Source organism: Manacus candei, unplaced genomic scaffold (genome assembly GCF_025592945.1).
Source record: "Manacus candei isolate 608988 ecotype Guabito, Panama unplaced genomic scaffold, ASM2559294v1 h1tg000027l, whole genome shotgun sequence".
Lineage (NCBI taxonomy): Eukaryota > Metazoa > Chordata > Aves > Passeriformes > Pipridae > Manacus > Manacus candei.
In genome coordinates this window covers 7,034,871-7,057,688 of record NW_026138075.1, presented here as the reverse complement: position 1 = coordinate 7,057,688, position 22,818 = coordinate 7,034,871, and the positions used below count along the sequence as shown (strand labels likewise).

General features: G+C 40.0%; 2 protein-coding genes and 1 long non-coding RNA gene across 10 annotated transcripts in view; 1 reads left to right on the top strand and 2 right to left on the bottom strand.

The window, feature by feature from the left end:
• Positions 1-7,534, bottom strand: part of SMC5 (structural maintenance of chromosomes 5) — a 46,480-nt gene extending 38,946 nt beyond the window's left edge. Inside the window, exons 1-5 of one of the 2 annotated variants that reach the window (XM_051789337.1) lie at positions 7,365-7,534; positions 6,587-6,728; positions 5,408-5,460; positions 3,151-3,313; positions 778-912 (exon numbers count right to left, since the gene is read on the bottom strand). In XM_051789337.1, coding sequence (XP_051645297.1) covers positions 778-912; positions 3,151-3,313; positions 5,408-5,460; positions 6,587-6,728; positions 7,365-7,492 — 621 coding nt within the window. In that variant the 5' untranslated portion in view covers positions 7,493-7,534. Of the gene's footprint in view, positions 1-777; positions 913-3,150; positions 3,314-5,407; positions 5,461-6,586; positions 6,729-7,364 lie in introns of those variants that run through there. The other variant, XM_051789338.1, reaches the window with a different exon arrangement.
• Positions 7,535-7,562: 28 nt separating this feature from the next.
• The window catches only part of LOC127471963 (uncharacterized), a 44,436-nt gene continuing 29,180 nt past the window's right edge, over positions 7,563-22,818 (top strand). For 4 of the 6 annotated variants that reach the window (XR_007904801.1, XR_007904806.1, XR_007904802.1 and 1 more), the window contains exons 1-3: positions 7,563-7,791; positions 10,511-10,611; positions 14,190-14,274. This is a non-coding gene — a long non-coding RNA (uncharacterized LOC127471963). Of the gene's footprint in view, positions 7,792-10,510; positions 10,612-14,189; positions 14,275-14,612; positions 14,955-19,312; positions 19,545-22,818 lie in introns of those variants that run through there. The other 2 variants (XR_007904805.1, XR_007904804.1) reach the window with 2 other exon arrangements.
• The window catches only part of MAMDC2 (MAM domain containing 2), a 54,546-nt gene continuing 44,632 nt past the window's right edge, over positions 12,905-22,818 (bottom strand). Inside the window, exons 10-14 of one of the 2 annotated variants that reach the window (XM_051789385.1) lie at positions 18,879-18,972; positions 17,013-17,165; positions 14,981-15,240; positions 14,182-14,266; positions 12,905-13,856 (exon numbers count right to left, since the gene is read on the bottom strand). In XM_051789385.1, coding sequence (XP_051645345.1) covers positions 13,795-13,856; positions 14,182-14,266; positions 14,981-15,240; positions 17,013-17,165; positions 18,879-18,972 — 654 coding nt within the window. In that variant the 3' untranslated portion in view covers positions 12,905-13,794. Of the gene's footprint in view, positions 13,857-14,181; positions 14,267-14,980; positions 15,241-17,012; positions 17,166-18,878; positions 18,973-22,818 lie in introns of those variants that run through there. The other variant, XM_051789386.1, reaches the window with a different exon arrangement.

Sequence of the window (22,818 nt, the reverse complement as noted above, 5' to 3'; positions counted from 1 at the left end):
AGTCACAGTGGGGCCACTAAAATGAGGAGTACTGTTCCTAAACCATGACAACCACATACTTTCTGTGAAAGCTAATTCAAACAGAAATCCTAATCTGAAGAAATTTCATGTTGGGTTTTTTTAAATGTGCTGAGGAAATTAATTCTTGAAGCTCAAACCTTCATTAACCTATATATTTCTAAACATCTAACTAGTTTCAATAAATACTACTAGCAAAAATGCTTGTAAAAGACCATATAGAAATAGGCAACAGAAACAGTAAGGTTAGTACGAGAGTGTAACATGTATGAGTGAAAATGCACAAGTGTAAGCACAAGAAGACACAGCAGAAGAAAGGATTAAACGAATGGCCTGTACAGCTAAGAAGAGACACTATTCCCAGAACACTGTTCCTTTTCCTCTTTGTCTGTTCCTTTCTATGGAAGTTTAAGTCAGCAAGATTAAAGCAAAGGACCATCCTGTAATAGCTCATGACTTCTAAAAGACATAAAAGGATCTGTCCAGAAAAGTTGTTGCCAATCAAGAATTCTAAAGAGATAAGTATTTGACATCCCTTGTTCTCTGTGTCCAGATCACTTGCACACATATCCTTGTACTTACAAGCATGTGAGTGTCAGAGGAAATGAATTCTGAGAGAAGATGAGCATTATTTGGTAAAATCAACTTACAGACTTGGGAAATAAATATCACCTTCTAATTCTGTAAGATCTCATGTTAAGTTTTATCATGATAATTTCCCTCCAGTCACTGCTCTGCCTCTACATAGCACATATTTACCTCCAGTTCTCTTTCCCTTTCTCGGAAGCTTTTTAGTTCGCAGTGGAACTGGTACATTTCTCGAGAACCAATCGATTTTTCAGTGGCTTCAAGCAATTCAGTCTTACTCAGTTTTGCAAATTCTCCAACTCTGTCCTACAAAATGAGAAAAAAGTTACAAAAATAAAGGATTAGCTAAAACAGTGCAATACAGCAATACTGGATTTATATCCTGCAACCTACTTCTCATGAACATCACCTGACTTACAGCTCTAGCATAGTTCATTACCATGTCATAGAGTAGCAATGCAGCTCTTCTAAACATTTGTTCTCAGGTTGCTCGAGCTACACCTTTGCAGCAGGAATGCTATGACTAACTCAAAAGTTAAGCCACGTAGAAATGAATATTAATGGTGGCAGCCAAGGCTACCAGGAAGTATTGCTGCTGTGTAAGCGCAGAAGAACAGCTCAAAACCAAGAATGAAGCAAAAGGTGTGCTTGCCATTGATGCAGTGGCAGAGAACAAATAAACCCTATCAACACAGTATTACCGACTGAACTGACATTTATGTACTGAAGAGAAAAAGTTGTTTTCAATATGAAGTTATGTTAGCAGAGTATGCTGAAAGTCCTACTCTAAATTGGTGATCTGAGACATCCACCAGCTGCTTGTAGAATAATTCATCGTCCTCTTCATTCTAATTGGGTGGTCTACAACAGACTCCCACCAGCATGTCAGCCTTGTTGGCTTTCCCCCTGATTCTGGTCCACAGGCACTCAACCTTATCATTACTGATTTCAAGTTCTACAGACTCAGAAGAGATTCTCTAACATCTAGAGCCACCCCTCCACCTCTCCTACCTTGCCCAACCCTTCTGAAGAGCTTGTAGCCATCCATGGCAGCATTCCAGTCATGCGAGTCATCCCACCACGTTTCTGTGATGGTGACTACATCACAGCTTTCCTGCTGCACGATGGCTTCCAGCTCCTCTTGTTTGTTGCCCATGCTGGTGTACACGCACTTCAGCTGGGCTGCTGACTTCACTTCTAAACCTGGCTTTCCACCCTGAGGCTCATCTCTGGAGAGCCTGGTTTTAACCCCCTTCCCCTTCAAACTTAGTTTAAAGCCCTCCTGATCACCTCCGCCAATTTATGGGCTAGAGTCCTTTTGCCCTTGCTAGATAGATGATGCCCATCTGACTCTAACAGGCTGGATATGATAGAATTTGCTCCATGGTCAAAAAAACCAAAATTCTGCCAGTGGTACCAATCTTTTAGCCACCTATTGATAAGATGGGTTTTCCTACTCCTCTCCTCATTCATCCCTGCTACTGTAGGAAGTGAGGCAAACACCACCTGTGCTGCTGTCCCATTACCTAATTGAGCCGAACTTTGAAGTCCTTTTTAATTAGCCTGGTACCTCTTTCAGTACAGTCATCACTGCCAGCCTGGAACACCAGCAGTGGATAATCAGAAGGCTGGATTAGCTCAGGGCTATCCCTAACCCAGGCCCCAGGAAGGCAGCAGACTTCCCCATGGGATGGGTCCGGTCAGCATATAGGGCCTTCAGCTCCCCTCAGAAGAGATTTGCCTTCTACAGTTACCCTTCTTTTTTCTTTGTGGCTGTGGCTATAACCCATCTACTAGACGGGGTGCAAGCTGGAGACCCTCCAGACAGATCCTCTTCTTGACTCTCTGGGTCCAGGACCTTAAACCTGTTCCTTAACAGCAGCAGGGGAGCTGATGGGGGTCGGCAGGGGATTCTTTTACCTCTGCGACTGGGGACCTGTTTCCATTCCCCCCCATCTACTTGGTTTGCTCCATCTGCCTGATGGCAGGAGGGGCAGGGGGTTGAAAGAGTGTGACTCTACCAGACAACTTTGCTTTCACTTTCCCTAATACTCCTTAGCCTCTCCCCTTCTTCCTTGAGCTCTGCCACTAAGCACAGCAAATCAATCACCCGCTCGCATCGTACGCAGGGGTCTCTTGCGCTGTCCTCTGGTACTAACGCCAGGTTCAGACATTCCCTACAGCCAGTGACCTGAACAGCTGTGCCCTTCTTGAGGGGTTCTGTTTGGGTTAGCACACTCCTCCTGATATCAGCAGCAATGGCCTTCACTTGTTTGGAAACCATTGCTGGGTCGAGTTGTGGAAAAAAAAAATGAAAAATACCCAGAGCTGCACACCTACCTCACAACTCACCAGAAAGAGCTGGGAGGGTGCCTGTGCCCTTCCGGTTCGCCCTGCCTGTGCAAACTGCAATGCCACGCCCCTGTCTGCCCACTCCTGTTCACTGTGCTTCCAGGAGCAGTTTAAAATCTCTTGGCAAGGAGCTTGGCTCCACCCCCGGTCAGCTGATTAGGCCTCAGGGCAGCTGGTCTGATTCATCCATACCTGAGGAAGAAAATGGCACAGATTGTCCACCTGGATGTTCAAAGCTGCAATGTGTTCTTCTACTGTTTTCAGGGTTGCTGGCTTTCTGTTGATCCACCACGATGATGTGTTGTTCACCACTTGAATCTCACGGGTGATAATAATATTGCCTGGTGGCTTAAACCTGATTAATAAAAATAAGTGCTTACACTTTTGAGAATACACAAAGTTTACCAAGTGTCAAAGTATTATCAGAATTTTTAGACAGCTAAATATTTAAATAACTGGACAGTAGCATCAGATTCTCATTTCATTATTCAGAAAACATCCAGTACTTCAGTGATGAACTAAACTCATATGGAAAGCATCCTCAAACATCTGCAAATCTTAACTCAGAGGAAGTAATTTACATAAATGAGATGCTCATGCTGAATGTATGAAACATTCAAAAGTTGTTGCAGATGTTAACAGTTTCTATGAAAGTGTAATTTTTTTGTTTGACATTTAGTAAGTTTAAAAATTGGCATTAAGGAGGTACACACCAGCTGTAAGGCTTTAAAATAAAGCATTAGTGTACAGAACTATATCAATAAGCTGTGCATACATACTCCATCTGGGAATAAAAACAAAATCATAAAGCATAAAAATACTAATTTTCATTTTCTGCTTTTAAAAACCAGTAAAAACACATTAATTGTCTATTTAGTTCTCTAACTCAACACTTATTTTCAGAAGTTTAGTCTGTTTAAGATGCATCAATAACAAATGAGCAATGAGGTAAGTCAAATTTTGGTTATAATTTTGATTTAGAAATTGTCTAGTGCCTGTTAAGCATATTGTTAAAACTGGAAAACACAGGCTTGTAAAAGTTTAGTGGCCACATACCTCAGGAGACTTAAGAACAGAGATCAATGTAAAGTGAATACGCATCTGCTGCCAGCTTTTGGATTAAGTGCCATAGGGATATGAGTCTATTTCTTGAAGACTGGATGATTCTTTCCTCCATTACCTTATTTTAATCAGACTTCCTTCACAAGACATAGAAAGCCATGCTCCTTTTCTTTTATCAAATTAAAGACTTTTACTACTATAACCTGATTTTAATTATAATTCAAGGGCCAAATTCAACCTGCACAGTATATGCCTACAGAACTCAAATTTTTCAATTCCTGTCAAAATGCAATCTTCTGCATCACTGGTCTTTCAATCTAAATGTTGTATTTAAGTATTTTCTACCAATTAGATAAAAGGCTCAACTGCATTGCAACCACTAGAATAAAAATGCTAAGTCTTCACACTGCAAGACTTTTTTCAGACTTTCAAGTAACATCAGGATGTATTTATGCTGAAATAATAACACCATCTACCCTGAAAGACATCCTACCTCCTGACCTATTGCTTGGCCAGTCTCCAAAGAATGTCGTCTTTATTCACTTCCACAAGAACAAAAGTGGACAGGTCTTGTTCAGAGGCCTGTTCCAGTATATTTTTCCCTAATATAATTTTCTTTTTATGCAATCTGATCAGGGTGACAAATTGTTAACACAGGTTATGAATTAGTTGATTATCTCTATCTTTCATTTAGTTCATGTGAACAGACCAGGTTAAGGCTTATTAAAATCACCTGTGTCATTGCATCCACAAAAAAACAAGGAAGTATGTAATATGGCCCTGTATCACAAGTTACAAATTTTACAGAGTAAGTCCAAATGATTTTGATTTGGTCTGTTTTGCAAAAGCTTACATACAAGACTGCATTAGCAAGAATGAGCCAGATCTTCCAGTTTTTTTGTGTCAGTATGTAATGTTTTTGGTATGAATGTAGGAGAGCTCCTCATACTACCGGTATCAGTATAAGAAAGTGAAGGCAGAACAATCTGTTTCAAAATTTAGACTTTGACTTTTTTCAATTTAACAAAAAAATTCCAACCCCTACATAATGATGGCAGTGCTGACTGTATTTGAACCATCTGAACCTTAAATGTCATCAAAACCTAAACATACCATATACAACAATTTTTATCTATACATTCTTTTTACATAAGACAAAGTGAAAGGCTCCGGAAAGTGAGATCAAGAGCAGCCATCACTGCTTATTTCTTCTGTGGTAATTATTTAACCTTAAAATTTTTAAGTCGGGGGGGAATAAAAAGAGAAAAAAGCACCAGCTTAAAGACAGACCTCTGTATACCAATTTTTTTTTCCCAGCTTTGTGAATAACTGAGTGGAGAAATGATTTAATTAAAAGTGAATGAGGAAATACACTTTTAGTACTTACAGTTCAATTTCCACTAAACCTTTCGTGCATCCCTGCTTTACAAAGAGACCAACCTAGAAAATTAATTTAGAAATTGTTATTGCAAAATAACAGTACAGTATTAAAAGTTAATATTTTACAAAAACATGCATTTGTATAATACAGTTGACATAATGGGATATTTTATTGAAAACATACAATTAAATTTGTTGGTTTTTTTAACTATTAACTAAAGATACAGGAACACACTTATCTTGCACATCAACTAGCATTATTAGAACTTCCTCCACAAGTTAACCATTCCTGATTAACTTTAACCTCCAAAATCGAACAAATTATCAGCAGATCCACTGAGAGGAAGTTCTCACAAGTCAGGACAACAAAGGCAATACAAATGAAAAGATACTGCCAAATATCTGTACCAACAGAACTACCAATTCTAATAGTATAAAAACAACCCTGGAAAGTCAATAAAAATACCAACACATACTACTGCCATGAAGTCAATTTCTGTATTTACATTTGCTCCTGGCTCAGCCACAACAAGAGAATATATACAGTCACTTAGGCACCCAGATTCATTGCTTCAAAGATCTACTAAAATACCTTGTATAAAAAGAGAATATCCATAATAGCAACTGCAAAACTTGAAAATTACACAATACAAACTTCCTACTACAATGTCAACACATGATCTCTTGGGAGTAAAAAAAAAGTACATATAGTAGAGCAATCCAAATTCCACTTAAACCTAAGATCAGTGCCTGCATACTTTTAGAGATATTCTCAGACACACTAAGGATATGTTATTTCTACAGATACTATCTACTCAGAAATTTAATGTACACTGTTTTGTTTATTTCTCCTTTAGTTGGTACTTCTGATCAAATGTTATCTAGGCATTTTTTTAGCCCCACTATGGATGCTTAATCATCTTCAAACATAACCTCTAGTCCACCCAGGCTGCAGTGTAATTCAGGTGTTTCCATTTCATAATTCATCCAAGACAATGATTAATTCAGAAAGAGAAAATCCCTTTGTAAAACCCTTTGCCTTTGGAATAGGCAATTCTTCAATTTGGATACCTACCTTTTATGAAAATAAAGTAAGTCATGGAAGAGCCTTTCATCCCTTCCTCCACTGGACAATGCTCTTAACCAAACTCAGATTCAACATGAAATTACAAAAGCTCATAGTTACCTTATCGGCCCGCCCTATGAAAGAAGGTTTCCCAGCCAGTCCCAGGCAGATGGCACAAACAATGCTTGACTTCCCTGTTCCATTAGCACCTACAACCACGTTCAGGTTGGGCCCTGGATATACTTCACAGTTATCATATATTCTGGAAAACATAGTAATTTTTTGAATCTTATAGACACCACATTTCCTTGAAAAAAAGAATACTTTCTTAAAATCAATTTATGATTTAATTGAATACAATGTAAAATTACCTAATCTAAACTCAATCCCCAAACACCATTTTGTAAGAAGACCTCAAGAGTGAAAATTAATATTTCAGTAAAACTCCGTGAAACAGATTCCTACCAGCCAGAGTACTCACAAAAACTTCCTTCAAAATTAGTGATTACAAAGAACGAAATTCAGCAACATAATGATAATTTACCTTGAATTTACTAGGGTATAATTTTATTTTATAAATTAAAAAAAATTTTAAAAAGCAAAATTGAGTGAGCTCAGTCAATTCTATTATATTTAACTCCAACTGCCTGCTGTACCACAGTCGCACAAGATTCCACTCATTTAACCCACGGCAGGTTCACTCCACACTCCGAACAGGGTACCGCCTTGCAAGGAAGGCATCCCTTGACGCAGTCCCTCTTGCAGCCGCCGCCACCCGCGGTAACCCCGCTTCGCTGCTGTGGCTTCTCGGCTGCAGGCCCGCCGGGAGGGACGGGCGGAGGGAGGCCGCAGCCCCCCGAGGTGGGGCAGAGCGCCCCTCACTCATTCACTCACTCACAGGAAGTTCTTCATGAAGATCCGAACCACGGAGCCCAGGACGAAAGGCTGAGCCGGTTTGCCGCCCTTCGCGGCCCTCCTGTCCGCGCTGCCATTTTCCCGCGCGGGCTCCTCCTCGGCCGCCGCCATCTTGGCCTCTATCACCCTCTCTCCCACCCCCCCTTCGGCCCTAACGCCGGGCTCTCGCGCGCGCCGCGCTCTTATGGCTCGGGAGGGCGGGACTAAGTTGCGCTGGAGCTCTTCATTGGCGGGAAGCGCGCCGTGCCGGCGTCTATTGGCTGGAGGGGCGCGGGTGCAGAGTGCGCGCGTGCGGGGTGCGCGCCGGGGCGGGGCATTGCGGCGGGTGAGGCCGCGCGGCGCGCGGGGCCGGTGCTTGCCCGCGAGGAGGCAGCAGCCTGCCGGTCTGTGAGGGGCATCTGCTCAGCGGGGTAGCGTTTGTTACATTTGCAGCAAAGTAACAGGAAAAACGTTGTTTACACGTGTTCATTCAGAGACCAGACAACCTGCAGGGAGGATAGCCGCCCTTCAGAAACGCTCCTAAGAGTGACATACTCCTGTCAGATGCCCGGCGTCTCTCAGCAGGCGAGGGCTGAGCCTCGAGAAGCGTTTACTTTACAGAACGTTCGACCGTCTTTCATTTAAGGGGTTGTTTGCACCTTGCTGTGGGTTTTGGGGTCTTTAGGGATCCCTGGTGGCCTATATATGCTGTTGTTTTTCACCCTGGCTATGGAAGCTGCAACAACGGTTAAAGTCGTTTCTACAACTGGCCGCAGAGCCCCTGAACGGGATCGCACCGGCTTGGCTCGTCACAAAACCCAACCTCCCGTTCACCATCACTTCTGCTAAAGCCATTTATATGTGGAGACTGCGGGAACTGGGCCTGTTCAGTCCAGAGAAGAGTGAGGGGGGATCTCATTAAGGCGTATCATATAAACAAGTCAAAGGTCTGTGCCAAGAGGATGGTGCCAGACTCTTTTCAGTGGTGCCCAGTGACGGGACAGGGAGCACTGGCCATGAGCTAAAACACAAGACATTCCACCTCAACATGAGAAAGAGAGCACTAGAACAGGCTGCCCAGGGAGGACATGGAGTCTCCCCCTCTGGAGACATTCAAAACCCACCTGGATGCATTGTGTACCCGGCTCTAGGTTATGGCATGGGGGTTGGACTAGCTGACCTCCAGAGGCCTCTTCCAACCCTAATAATTCTGTGATCTGGGCTAATGGTTCAGTAAATAATGTTTCAAGGCTGCCTGTCAGACAACAGGAGTTGGTGAGGCAGCAGAAGTTCCCAGAAGCAGACATTGTTTCTACTAAGCTCAAGGGTGAGCTTAACTTGCAGGAGCCATTAATCAAGGCTGAGGCCTAATGAAAATTCCTGAGTGGCCCAGACTGAGGAGAGGGGCAGAGGAATGCACCACCACAGACATCAAGTGGGGGTTTTTTTGAGGTGGGATGAGAGTCAATTTTTCTTTTTTTCAAAATGTCAGGGGTAGAACATTTTGACTCTGTCATGTGGCAGAGGGTGCTCTCTTCAGCCTTTGACTTTACACAGCGGTCCTTTTGAAGCAGTGGATCTCCTGAATGAGGGCAGGCACATTCATAAACTCTGTTCAGATCCAGGTAGATAAAATGCCAGGTCTTTCAGTACTTGGCTTGAGCTGTGTTAGTGAATCTTCGTGACTGTAAAGTTTGGTTTATGTGTGAAGTTTGGTTTTGGTGTGACACTATAGTCAGAATATAGTTTCATTTACTTTAGCATAAAGCTAGACTGACAATATTATTTTATGTTGTTATTCTGGATTTCCATCAGCATAACCGAGATCCGACTTCAGCCTTTGCCTTCGAAATTTATAAGAATAATGATAAAATGTCAACTGATGGGAAAATACTTAAAGAATATTAAACAGGAGGCTTTCCATTGATCTCAAGACAAGTTGAGTTCCACTCCACCACAAAGCTACATCTAGAGCAATCAAATACAAACCTGTTAGTGTTTAGGGTGCTACAGTTGCTTTTCAAGGTTTCTTTTTCATGTGCGTTTTACAGACTGTGATAAAATTGTGAATCAAAGCAATTATTTGTAGTTCTCCAGTATCTTTTGAAGAAATTTTCAGACAGTAAACAGCCATATTTAAGATCTTCACTTAAGCAACAGCAGGAAATGGGGGGTTCTTGCGCTGCTGTCTCCATAATAACATTGTCTGTATTTCCATTGATAAGTGTAGTTGGTTCTGATTGTAAATTGCTAAAACTTCACCATTGAGAAATACAACATCTAGTTCACTTTTCAGCATAGCACGAGAAGACTTGAGCACCTTCTTTGTCTCCCAGATGCATTTTGTCTGGTCATCAGATGATGTCAGTATTAAAGATCCATCTGGTGAAAATGTCACACAGTGAACCCAGCTCATGTGTCCCCTGCTATATGCCACTTTTGACAGAGATTTAATATTCCATAATTCAACAGAACAGTGAGATAAAACAACTGCTACTAACTCATCATGAGGACAAAAGTCACAGTATTGGATTGTACTGTAATGACTGATGATGACTTGTGTTAACAAATCACCTGTTTCAGTATCAAAAAGCAAAAGCTTATGTTTGGCTACTACCAAAATCATGTCACCATTTCTGAATCAAGAGCTACATTTTATTAAAACCTCCACATCATCTGGTTGTTCATCTGCATTTTTTAAGAAATCTTTTATCCCAATACTTTTTATTTCATTTCCTAGTATGGCAAGTCTCAGAAGAACTGTTCTTTGCCCAGCTGTGGTCCCTGTACAGCTACTGCAGCAGTGAAGAAAGGAACAAAGAGTAAAAAAAATGGATCCAGAAATTAATTGCATGGGGAGTCTCTTATTTTGACAGAGCTGATTGAGTGATTTTTCTCTTACAATAAAACTGAAGTTTGCCAGTAGAGAAATCTCAGTGCACCTTCCCTAGCATTCAAATGTTTTCTAGTCATTCTCTTCCTAGTCTGTGAATTTCCTCTTCTATAAACTGATATTCAGCAGGCATTGAAGTAATTGAAAGCCACATTTCAAATTTTCCCTATGTTTTGTTTCCTGCAGCAAAAATGGTGGAAAGGTAATGTTGTTCTCTACTTAAGGAAAAACTTAAGCGCTTTTTTTTTTCTTTGCAGTCAGGACAATACCTCACACCTGTGGATAAATGCTACCCTCATTGGTACTGCTAAAATCGTTGTAGCAGTGAGGTCCCTACAGAACACTCAATGGAGAGCAGGTGAGAGTACTTTCCTTATGTTTTTAATCTAGTAGCCTAAATCTGATTACTTTGATGGAGTGAAGCAGAGTTGCATAAATCTTCAGAGACAGGAATCTAATAGTTATACTTCATGCTTCATTTCATTTACAGAAAAGACCCATCAGAAGTATGGAGAGCCACCAAGCCTGATTATTTTAAACATTTCATTTTCATTTGTTTTTTGCTTAGATAATTTGAGCTGAATGTTGATACCAAAGCATACACTTTATGGAACAAATGATTCATAGGAAACAGTCCATTGTTTCTGTTTGCTTTCATTTGCAGAATAATATCAAGACTGATGTGTTTATAAGCAGCTTACAAGGGAGACTGTAGATAGATAGGATAGGCAGTTAAGATGTCAATTTCTTTTGGCTCTTCCTCAGTCTCTAGGAAACAATAAACTGCTTCAATCTGTGTGGTACTAAATGTATTGAACTGAACAATCTCTTCTATTGATTTTGGCACTAAAATTAAAGTTTACTGAAGATGCAAGGACCAAGATCATCAAAGGTGTTGTTGATCCTTACAGGCTGTTAGGAAAAGTATATACTTAGTTCTGAAAGGAGCAGAGTGTGGTGACTGTAAGATTAACTTCTACCACTCAGTACATGGCTTCTTGTAGCACTTCAGAAGCTCTCAGCTTTCTTAAGTAATGGGACCCACACATTTCACAGAATCACATAATATGCTGAGTTGGAATGGACTCACAAGGATCATCGAGTCCAACCCTTAGGCCTGCACAGAACCATCCCCAAGAGTCACACCATGTGCCTGAGAGTATTGTCCAAATGCTTCTTGAACTCTGTCAGGCTTGGTGCTGTGACCACTTCTCTGAGGAGACTGTTCCAGCACTCAACACCCCTCTGGGTGAAGAACCCCTTTCTAATAACCAACCTAAAACTCCCCTGACACAACTTCAGGCCATTCCCTCAGGTTCTGTCACTGGTCACCACAGAGAAGAGATCAGTTCCTGCCCCTCCTCTTCCTCTCACAAGGAAGTTGCAGACTGCAACGAGATCTCCCCTCAGTCTCCTCTTCTCCAGGCTGAACACACCAAGTGACCTCATCTGTTCCTCATATGGCTTCCCCTCAAGGCCCTTCACCATCTTCATTGCCCTCCTTTGGACACTCTCTAGGAACTTAATATATTTCTTATATTGTGGTGCCCAAAACTGCCACAATATTCAAGGTGAGTTAGCACCAGTGCAGAGCAGAGCGGGACAATCCTCTCCCTTGCCCAGCTGGGGATGCTTGGCCTGATTCTTCCCAGGACACAGTTGGCCCTCCTGGCTGCCAGGGCACTGCTGACTCATATTCAACTTGCTGTTGATCCCCAGGTCCCTTTTCATGGAACTGCTTTCCAGCATCTCATTCCCCAGTCTGTACAAACATCCAGGATTGTCCCATCCCAGGTGCAGAATGTGGCACTTTCCCTTGTTGAACTTCATATGGTTGGTGATTGTCCAGTTCTCTGATTTGTCAAGGTCTCTCTGAAGGACCTCCCTGCTTTCGAGAGTCAACAGCTCCTCCCAGTTTTGTGTCATCTGCAATCTTGCTTAGTATCCCTTCCAGTCCTGCATCCAAGTCATTTATGAAGATGTTGAAGAGCACAAGGCCTAAGATGGAGCCCTGCAGAACCTCACTAGTGACAGGTCACCAGTCTGATGTTACCTCAGTCACTGTTACCCTCTGTGCTCGACCTGTGAGCCAATTGCTTACCCACCACATGATGTGTTTATCCAAGTAGATATTTAGTCAGAAGGATCCTGTGAGAGACGGTATTGAAAGCTTTACTGAAATCCAAAATGATTACATCAACTGGCTTCCCTTGATCAGCTGTGTGGGTTACCTTCTCATAAGACTAAATGAGGTTTGATAAGCCAGACTTTCCTCTCATGAAGCTGTGCTGGCAGTGACCAGTGACTGCATTGTCTTTCAGGTGTTTTTCAATACCTTCCAGAATAATCTTCTCCATAACTTTACCAGGCACTAAAGTGAGACTGACAGGCCTGTAGTTTCCAGGGTCCTCCTTCTTGCCATTCTTGAAAATTGGCACAATGTTTACCAGCTTCCAGTCAGCTGGGACCTCTCCAGATTCCCAAGACCACTCAAAAATCGAGAGAGGTTTTGCAATGACATCAGCAACTCTTTGAGGATTCTTGCATTAATCTCATTCTCTAAAGTTCAAAATAATTACTTCAGGCTATTTTATTAGGTTGAGTTCTTTCTCCTTATACTGATTAGTATGAAGTCTAAAGAAGAGCAATAAGGCGATATTCAAAGTTACATTTTATTAGGAAGTTCTAATAATTTCAAAAAAATCCCTTACACACAAATACATAAAACCAAAAAATAAAAAGATGTGTGAATTAAGTTTCCTATTAATATAAATGCACGCATCTGTGGTTGGGTAAAGTGTACGTGCATTCTTTGTGAGTGTACAAACTGATTGAATAAAAAAATCCAGACAAAAAGACTTGCATGCCAGAAAACATGTAGCTTCAAAGGGTCTCATTTCATATAGTTCCAGCTTATGATGGCTTATACCGAATACTAAAACTGAGTTTGTTATTGGCAAGGATGACAAATATATTTGTTATAGTAAAATAATACAGTATCACAAAAAATTGCCAGCAGAGTATTAAGTTTCCCAGAGAGATTTGTCATCATGAATAATTGCACTGAACCTTAAGGCTGTTACTAGTAGCTAGCACTATTTTCTTTCTTATTTCAAAATATTTATAATTTTCATAACAAAAATCCATTCTATCCCCAACACAAAACATTCACTGAATGCAGATTTAAGATAACACAATATTCCACTTTAACTGTGCAACTTTACTTTCCTCTTTTTACTTATATACCAGAAAGGTTAAAAAAAAATTTAAATGAATGATCTGTGCAAAATGGGAAGCCTTTATGCAATAACTGACACCTCATGCAAAAGAGGAAAAAATATTTTAAAAAGTTATGGTCTAAGAAGCCCTGAGTCAAAAATTTCATTGCAAAGGCGAGGAACATGAGTGCTCTGAGTTCTTCCTATGTATTGGTGCATATTCAAACCAATCCAGTATTTACTTAAAACATATTTTAAAGTAGGCAGTTTGTGCAGTTTCTCACATACAAATCTTCTATGCACTTTCTTTCAGCAGACTGTATTTAATACTCAATTTCGTTTAAGCTGTCAGGATAGCCTGATGAGAACTGAATTTCTTCCACTTCTAGAATACAAAATAGGAGGAAAGACCATAATTATTTGTATTTTAATCATACATAAGAACGCATGAAGCAGAATGCAATTAATATGCTGGATTTAAATGGGACTGCAATATGGTTTTTAAAAAATGTTACAGCCACTTTACTAGTTGAGTCTGAGTATGATCTCACATCGCATTAGAAAGCAAAAATTCTGCACTGACCCAGCAGTTACTAAATACTAAATTCAAACCCATTCAATGGGGAGTCAAGGGAAGAAGTATCATCCATCTAATTAAAACAAGCACTGTGAATTGCCAGGTGTCTCTTATGATGTATATTTAAACTTACCTAAACAGGGTCCTGGCTGGAACAGAATATCATCAATAGCAGTGTCACTTCTCATTGACACACCGCGGATCACCTCAAAAATAATCTGTAAAGGTAAGACACAGCTTTTCATGAGTCCCACAGGTGGACAGACTCAGAAAAATGATAGGCATGCAACCTATTCAAGGATCTAGTGTGTCCTGAAAGCCTGCTTCTTGGAAAGAAAGTTCTGTCCTCCATCAGATTAGCTTAGTCAGAGCAATTCAGTGCGTGCTATGCTGAAAGAAGCAAGTATGGTCTCCCTCTCCTTTTTCCTTTCCTTTCCTTAGTAATTTTCAAGCTCTTAAGGGAAAGTGAGTAAAAAACTCCACAACATTTGTGGATGGTGATCAGTGCAATTTTGTGCCCAGTGCTGTTTTAGTCATTAGCAATTTCGACTTCCTCTTTCACAGAGAAACTGAACCAGGTTTTGTCTACGGCAATACTGAAGTCATGTTGAAACCAAAGAGCTCTGGATTTGCATCATCCCTTGTCTTTGGTGCCACCTTAGAAAGACCACCCTACAGGAAGCTGCCATTTTATCATAGCTCAGTGGCTCTGTTAAATCTATACAGAGCTACAAACAGCTGAAGGAAAAGAAATTCCACAAGGGATCTAAAACAACCCTACCACTACTGACAAGAAATTATGGGAAACAACATTAAATACCTTAAAAAATTATTTTGAGTTAATAACTATTTTAATACTTGCAAACAATTCATGTCTTTAATAAGTTCATTTCAGTTTTCCAATTTGACTGCTTCTTGCTTGTTTTTCTTACCTGGTAGTTTCTATCACTTTCATATTCTATCAGTCCCCTTAGCCATGAGATGCTTTGTTCCCCTGTCCTCCTCCACAAAGGAATCTCTTCATCATCCCCTTCCTTTTTTAGATAAACACTTAATAATCCAGTCCCAGCTCCATACATGTGATAGAAGAATGTCAAGCACTGTTTTCCAGATATTCCTCTTAGTAATCTTGAATAAAGGTATGCTCTCTGTCCATAGACCATGTCAGATGCCTCTATATACATGTAGTACCCTTAAAAAGATATACAAGCAAATATTAGCAAAGTAAAATACTTGGCATGTTCATTATGCTCAACATGCTCATTATATTAAAAAAATTATGACTCAAAATATTTTGATAAAGATTTTTAAGATGTAGACTGCAGTGTCTGTGAACTGTAATATTTGTGATACTGTAATAACAGTGGACTGTAATAACGGTGGGTTTGAATTCATAAAACCAAGAGCTGATTCAGTCTTTCTAACAAGTTTTTAATATGATTCAGGCCTTAAAACTAAAGACAAATTATTTTATTATACTTTAATATGAGCTGTAGGCTTTGGTGTTTAATTCAAGGAGCTTTTAAGCATAGTGAAGAGCAAGGTCTTTGCAATGGATTGCACTAGGCTTGGTACAAATGACCTTAGGAATTCTCCAACACATTGTATGAAATTATTTTTTCTTTATGGACCTACTCTGTAGATAATACTCCTTTTCATCCTTTCTCTTGACTGCTGCTTACTACCAAACTACAATCTGGCTTAGAGGGGATGCCTCCAGTAGGGAGTTGAGCAGAAAATAGGACTCTGAGTATCATGACAGACATCTCAAGTATCCACTGGCTGCTGCTGCTGTTCCCACCTTTTCTTCTGTCTCAGTCATCCTTGGGAATCCCCTCTCCCTCTGAAGGCAATCTCACCCCCAGACCTGTGGTGGCAGAAGGGCAGATAACACCACAAAAAGGGAGCAGTGGGACTACACAAAGAGTTGCTGCAATGTCTGAGTTCACTGTCTGCTCTCAGAGTGTACATCTCAAAACATGGAACAGCTGCTTTATGCAGCATATGGGACATGGGGATGCTCCTCAGTCTTCTGATACACCTCAGTTTGCTCCAACGGGCAGTAGCTGAATGATAGATTGGGGAGGTATAATAAATTTGCCTTCCAGCGATTAATGACTTGAACACTTAAAAACTTGGTTCTGTCTGATGAAACACACAGCAACAGAAAAGAATACAAAGCAAGAAAATACCATAGCTGCTCCTAAACCAGGAATGCACTCTGATGGCAATCGATTCCTTGGAATTCAGAGACAGCTCCATGTACATCTGAGGGTACAATTTAGGCAATGGTTGGCGCTGATGCAGCTCTCTGTGCACTTGCTTATACTAATGGGGACTCCACTTGGCCAAATACTTTAAATTACACTAGTGAGGTTGTGAAGCAGGTTTTCAAGACAAAGGGCCTGTGTGAGTTCTTTTATTTGCCATGTTTTCTTCTAAGTTTGAACCCAAAGCATGTTCATGCAGAAGAGATCCCAATCACTTGCACAACTTACTGCAAAGAGATGTGCGAGATAAGGAATCAACATTGTCACAGGTGAGGCTTAAAAGGCTGTCAAAGTTCTAAAGTCAAGCTATTCAGCTATCAGCTACTTAATGATCTATATAAACTGAAAATACGTGTAAAGTCAGTTTCAGGAAATATTCACATAAGCTAGGAGTTTGGAAGGAGCTTTTTCTGCGAACTCTGGGGAGCCATCCTGTTCTTTTATCTCCCAAAGGAAAGGGCTACTTTAGGATGTGACAACAGAACTATCCACATAGTCTGCAGATATTTCAGATTAAACATCACATTTTCAAAACCATTCATGGGTCCCTACGAAATGTGTTTACTTCATTGGATTAATACCTCTTCTGAACAGAAGCGTAAAAACTTTCTCTATCATCAAGGTTATAATTTCAAAGTATTTTTGATTAACTATCAACTTCTGTTCTGAAAGTTCAATGTGGGGCTTAACTCACCTACCCCAGTAGTGTGGTCTCCTTTCGGACCAGTGTAAGAAGTGGGAGTTGGACCCCTCCTCCTCTGCCAGCTCCCACGACCTCTCTTCTTTTGGGTAAACACACACTCATCTTTTTCAAAAGTACACTCTCCAGGGCTGAGCAGAAATGAATCTGTAAGGAGAGAACATAGTTTAAAACTTCAAATATATTAGACCTATATTTGGAGAGATAACACAGAAAATGTATTGCAGTTACTCACCCGCTGAAATCAACATCCACCTAGCAATGCTTACAATAATCACAAGCTTATAAAAGCCAGCTTCAAACTGAATGAAATGTAATTTCATTTTCTTCACTGTTTTGAGGTAATCTGTGCTCTAGTCTAGCTTAGTAACATGTACTAAGATTCTTGAAAACATTTCATACAGTTTATTACTCTTAATCAATAATAATGGTTTGGACTAGATGATCTTAGAGGTCTTTTGGTTTTAATGATTGGACTCAATGATCTTAGAGGTCTTTCCTATCCTTAGCAATTCTATGATTCCATAACAGGCTCTACCAGTGTAATTTTCTTCACTATTGTAGCACCCCAAGCAGATTAATGAGCTCTAGAATGTATAATGTGGATATTTAATGAGTCTTGTCAAAGATTGGAGTTTCTGTGATCTAAAATCAAGTGCTACATTTAGCTCTCCTATATTCCCTTGGCAGCAGATTCTACTACAGCATACAACAGGCCATGGAGCTGTAATTACTATAGTATTTTCATCACTTCAATTCTATTAGATGATGCAAAAGGGAGAAAGTTGATAATTCAGGTGCTTGCCAGGAAGCTTCTGTCAGCTTTTCTGCTGTAGCCTGGTTTTGTTGTTCAGAAGTAGACACTGAGCTGCTTTCACTTTTTGAAAAGGAGGAAGCTTTGATATCTCTGGGGCATATTTCAGGCATTTGTTTTGCTCCAATCAGAGACAGCCTCAGTATGACTATACACCCAGTTACCAGTTCTGCACCTTTGGTTCCTTTTCCAATTACTTAGGAACTACAGAAAGGCAAAACAGTCAACTGTTGGAAATGCTTTAGAAAAATGGCATCTTGTTTTATACATGTGACTTCTCTCTGTTTTGTAATGGTTAGCTGCCTGAATGCATGAAAGCCAATCAAAAGAGGTCATTAAAGAGCTATTAGGACCATTGCAAAGATATGGCTTTATTCTGAAGAAGAATGGGATTATAGATTGTGCCTGCCTCATGAGAATGGTTTCTAAATTAGGATACAATCGTTGTACTGTCAACTTCAAAATGCCCCAGAAGAGGGAGTCTGGTGAGTTCAGAGAGGTTAGCCTGCACATGTCAGAGGGTAAAGTCTTGCTGAAAAACAGTCAGTTCCTCCCACTACAGGAGAGAGAGTTGGACTGATCTTATCTGTCTTCACTAGAGAACTGCAGCTCAAGTAAGGGACTGTGTCTTTGCCTTGCACCAATGTACTTCTGGACTAAAAAAGAATAATATTGTCTTTTGAAAATATTGCTTTTGGGTCCAATCCTGGTTTGTCAAAATCCATTTTGAAAACTACTTTTCCCTCAGTTGGACTTTTGGTTTATTTTAAATTGTAACGCCCTAAAAGGACCACTCACTTATATACAGCTTCACTGGAGTCAGCCAAGTTTATTAGGAGTTAGTTGGTACCCCTGTGAACAAATACTGGTACGTATGCTACTTTGCAAAAATAGGATTTATGCAATGCTTTTTGGAAAAAAAGAAAATACAAGAAACCACAGTGGGATGAAGGCAGCTGTAGGATAGGCTTGGAAAATGAAGGTATGTGATGAACTCTTACTGAAAAGGATACCAGCAGTTGGATGACAAATACAAATGGTCTTACCAGCAGCCTGGCAGCTTCCCAGGCTCAATGATACATCATCCAGTGCCACAAGTCCACAGTCCCAAAAGCTTTTACACAAGCTGACAAAGACAACCTGCAATACATAAAGGAATTTCAGTTACCTAACAAAACCTGGCAATGTTAAGAGTCTGAAATTTTAGGGTTTTTTCTAAATGTGCAAAAAAATGTTGAAATCTACAGAACAGAAATAATGATCCACTTTGTCTTGACACATACTAATACTGCCAATGACTGAAATTTTGGATCCAGTGGGGATTAGATGTATGTTTTCAATTGAAAGGATTTTCTCACTTTTATGGGCAAGTTATGTATCTTTGTATGTAATTTCCATTTTATTAGGAGACTATTTTTTTGCATATGAGAAAACATGACTTACTGAGATTGCTGTGGTTTTTTTCCTCCACAAAACCCAGCAAATATCCACAGATAGCTTACCCTTAAAACCAAGAAGTTTATCCATGGAAAAAAAAATTAAAGAGTAATGCAGACTGATGGGCAAGAGAAATGGCCATGGCGAAAAGCAAAGAACAGTAAAGATGAAATGAAAGTACTGCATAAAATGAGATTATTCATAAATGATGCAAGGCCATAGTATCATAGAGCATGAGACTGGAAATGCTATGCATAATACACAGTGTTCATCTGAGTTTGTGAAGATTAAATAAAAACATCCAAGACGTTTTTATTTGACTACACATTAATTCTGCCATGAAAAATACAAGTCACTCATGAGATAACAAAATAAAACGTAAAGAAACTGTAAGACTCCAGTTGCCCTTCTCCAAAGGCCGACACATATCTGTTTGAATTACAGAAGACACATTAAGATTTATTTTGTGAAAATACTGTTGGCGGTTTTCTTGGCCTATCTCCTCCAAACCATCTGTCTGACCATTGAGGTTATGACCATAATTTGGGAGGAGCTTTTCAAAACAATTCCTTTGTGATGAGGTCTGTGCTAGTGACTGGAGATGGAATGAGTGTCACTTCTAACAGTTTAATATTCTGGAACAACTGTGAACATCTCTGTTACATATTTGAGGTTAAATGTTGAGGGGGTCTCAGTGCTCTGAGCTGGAGGACCATGACTGCGAGAATGATCAGCTCCCAGTAGATCCTGAAATTGTGCAGGATCTGCTGCTCCAGCTGGATCCCTACAGATTTATGGGGCCTCATGGGATTCATCATCATTGCTGTCTTAGCCTTAAGATTTAACAGGACAAAAGGTGTTTCCTACTTTTAAGTTCATTCTCAGGAAACAGGTGTAATCTATTAAAAATGGTAGCATCTCCTGGAATAAAGCATAAAATAAGATACTGATGTTGGTTGGACGTCAGTCACCAGAATTTTAATAAATGCATTCTGGTGAACACTTGTAATACACTAAAAACATCTTATGGTCCTAAACCCACGAATCTTCTGACAACCACATATGTAAGGGTGAGGTCAGTCCTCATTTGTGAAACAACATTTCCACACCATGGAATTGTTTTAAATGATGCTTTCCTATTGACATCACTGGGAGCAGGATCAAGTTCTTTATTCTTAGATTGCAGTAATTTGTTCCATACAAGGTATGTAATTAAACACTGGATACCACAGAAGGCACTCCATTTCAAAGGCATTGCAACAATAACTGTGGCCTCTCAAACGCCATTGAACCAGTAGCCTTTGTACAACAAAAAGATTCATCTGATTCAGTGACACCTGTAAACTTGTTCAGCTTTGCCATCTGTAGCTTAAGCTTCACTAATTCTCCACTTGACTTTCGTGGTGTTAAGTAACACACTGCCATGAGCAGACTTTGTAATTGCACAGGGATGGGGTGGAGGAACTTGTACTTGGGAATGGGGAGCTTCCAGTATTAGCAAATGTACTGAAATTGCTTATAGTCCCCTCAGCGTATTTTGTGGTATTCTTGATTTAGTTTTAGGCAATGGACTAGAAGATTTTCATTCACAGGTCACATTTATTCACTCTTCTTTTGTTCTAAATATCCTTTTCTGTCATAAAGGGAAATATTTGACTATTTAAACTTTACCTGCCAAAACTGTATCAATTTGGATTTATTCAACTGCTCATTTTCCCCCTGTGTCAGATCTCTGAACCCTTCCTACAGTCTCGATAGAAGCAATCTCATGATACTTTGCATTTGTTCTTATTTTGAATAAAATATTTGCTAGGTCAATTCTTCTAAAATTCTTCTCTTCTTGCAGAAGAGAATAGGGGATTCTTTGTGCTCAGCTTGCACTTTCTTCATAAAGCATGGCAAATGAACAAAGTACTAATTGTTTCCAGCTAGGTAACAAATATTCTTGGACTTGCATGCTATCTTGGAGGCTAAACTAATAACATTATCCAGTGCAAGCGGTTGTTGCCTGTGTTACTGAAAAATAAAACATATTTCTCATGTTTCTTTTTGTTCCAATAACAGGACACAGCTAGGGCATCAGTTTCCTTCCAAACTATTACTCTAGTTTATGGAAGCTGGTTTGTTGATTTTGCAGTGCTTAATCAATGCTCCTGGTCTTCAACCTCAAAGTATCAATAATCAGTTCTTAGCATTTATCCTGGATTATATCAGATATGGGCAATGCCAGATGAGAACAGCTGTTAGAGCAAGCTTCTGCCAAGACATCTCATTGGGTTGTGCTGCAGACACTGGGTGAGGTGGACGGGACTTCTTGGCACTCTGCATCTCTACAAGCAGACGTGAGTTGAAACATATGCATATGAAGTTAACCTGCTTTTGGAGAAGAAATAGTAGGACATACAGTAGGGTACCTGCAGTGTAAGGAAGAACTAATGAGGAAGCTTATAAAAGGAGGTTTGGAGGCAGCTGGACTCAGAACAGGAGAAAAGGAGAGATTCCTCTGGATCCCTATATTTTCTGTGTATTTCCTTTTCTCCTTGTTTATCCCAGGAAGTGTAGCTCTTGCTCAATTAGAGAGCCAGACCAGCCAAAAAAAAGAAAAACTGTGAAAACAGCCCAATCTGGTGAATTAAAAGCAAGCTATGCCTCTGCAGCAAAGTAATTTACCTGATTCCATCCTAGTGAATATTCCTAGATTCAAACTACACACTGTACATCAGTGTAGACACAAAACTTGGCCTGTCACTTAGACACATTTAGGTTCGATTTTTTAAAGGAGAAAGGCAGTTATAGTGGAGTCTGAAGTAGGGTTTTGTAAGAAGTTACTGTTGTAAGTTCACACAGTGATACAAATCTCAGTATTATGAAATAAAAAATAATTCAAACACCAGAAACAAAGGTGAGACATGGCACAAAGAAGCAGTCAAGACATTTTCACAAGACAGGGAACCTGACTTTTCAGTCAGTTATGCAAGCAAACAGCTGTATAAGCATGCAAGCCAGGGACCACCACTGGCACAGAGAACCATTCTGACTGTCTACAGCTGGAGAAGCTTGCACACACTGTGGAGCAAGAATCTGCATTTCAACAGTGTGTGTGTGTGAGTGTGTGTGTGTGTGTTTGTGGGTATACACCACCATGGGAGGTATTTCTTAACAACAAAGTCCAAATGCCTGTATCAAATTACTTCCAATTAGCTTTATTAAACTAGATTTCTTTGGCTTAAATATTCAGAAACTCATTTATCAAGAACACAAGTAAGCTATTAAGCCAAAATTAGAATGTCTGCAAGCTTCTGTCATTTGAAATAAATTGATTTAAAATGGCACTTGCCAGGCAAGTTCAATGTTTTGCCATGTAAATACAACAAGCTTCTGCAGGGGAAAAATAACGGATTATGAAAGCTTCTATATAAATAATTGGATAACATTGGTAATAAGCTTGTGACAGTTGAACCAATATTTTTGAAAATCTTTCCTGTCCAAAGGCAGAAACAAACAATGAAAGAGAAACATAAAGTCTGACAGAATAACCTAGCACCACAG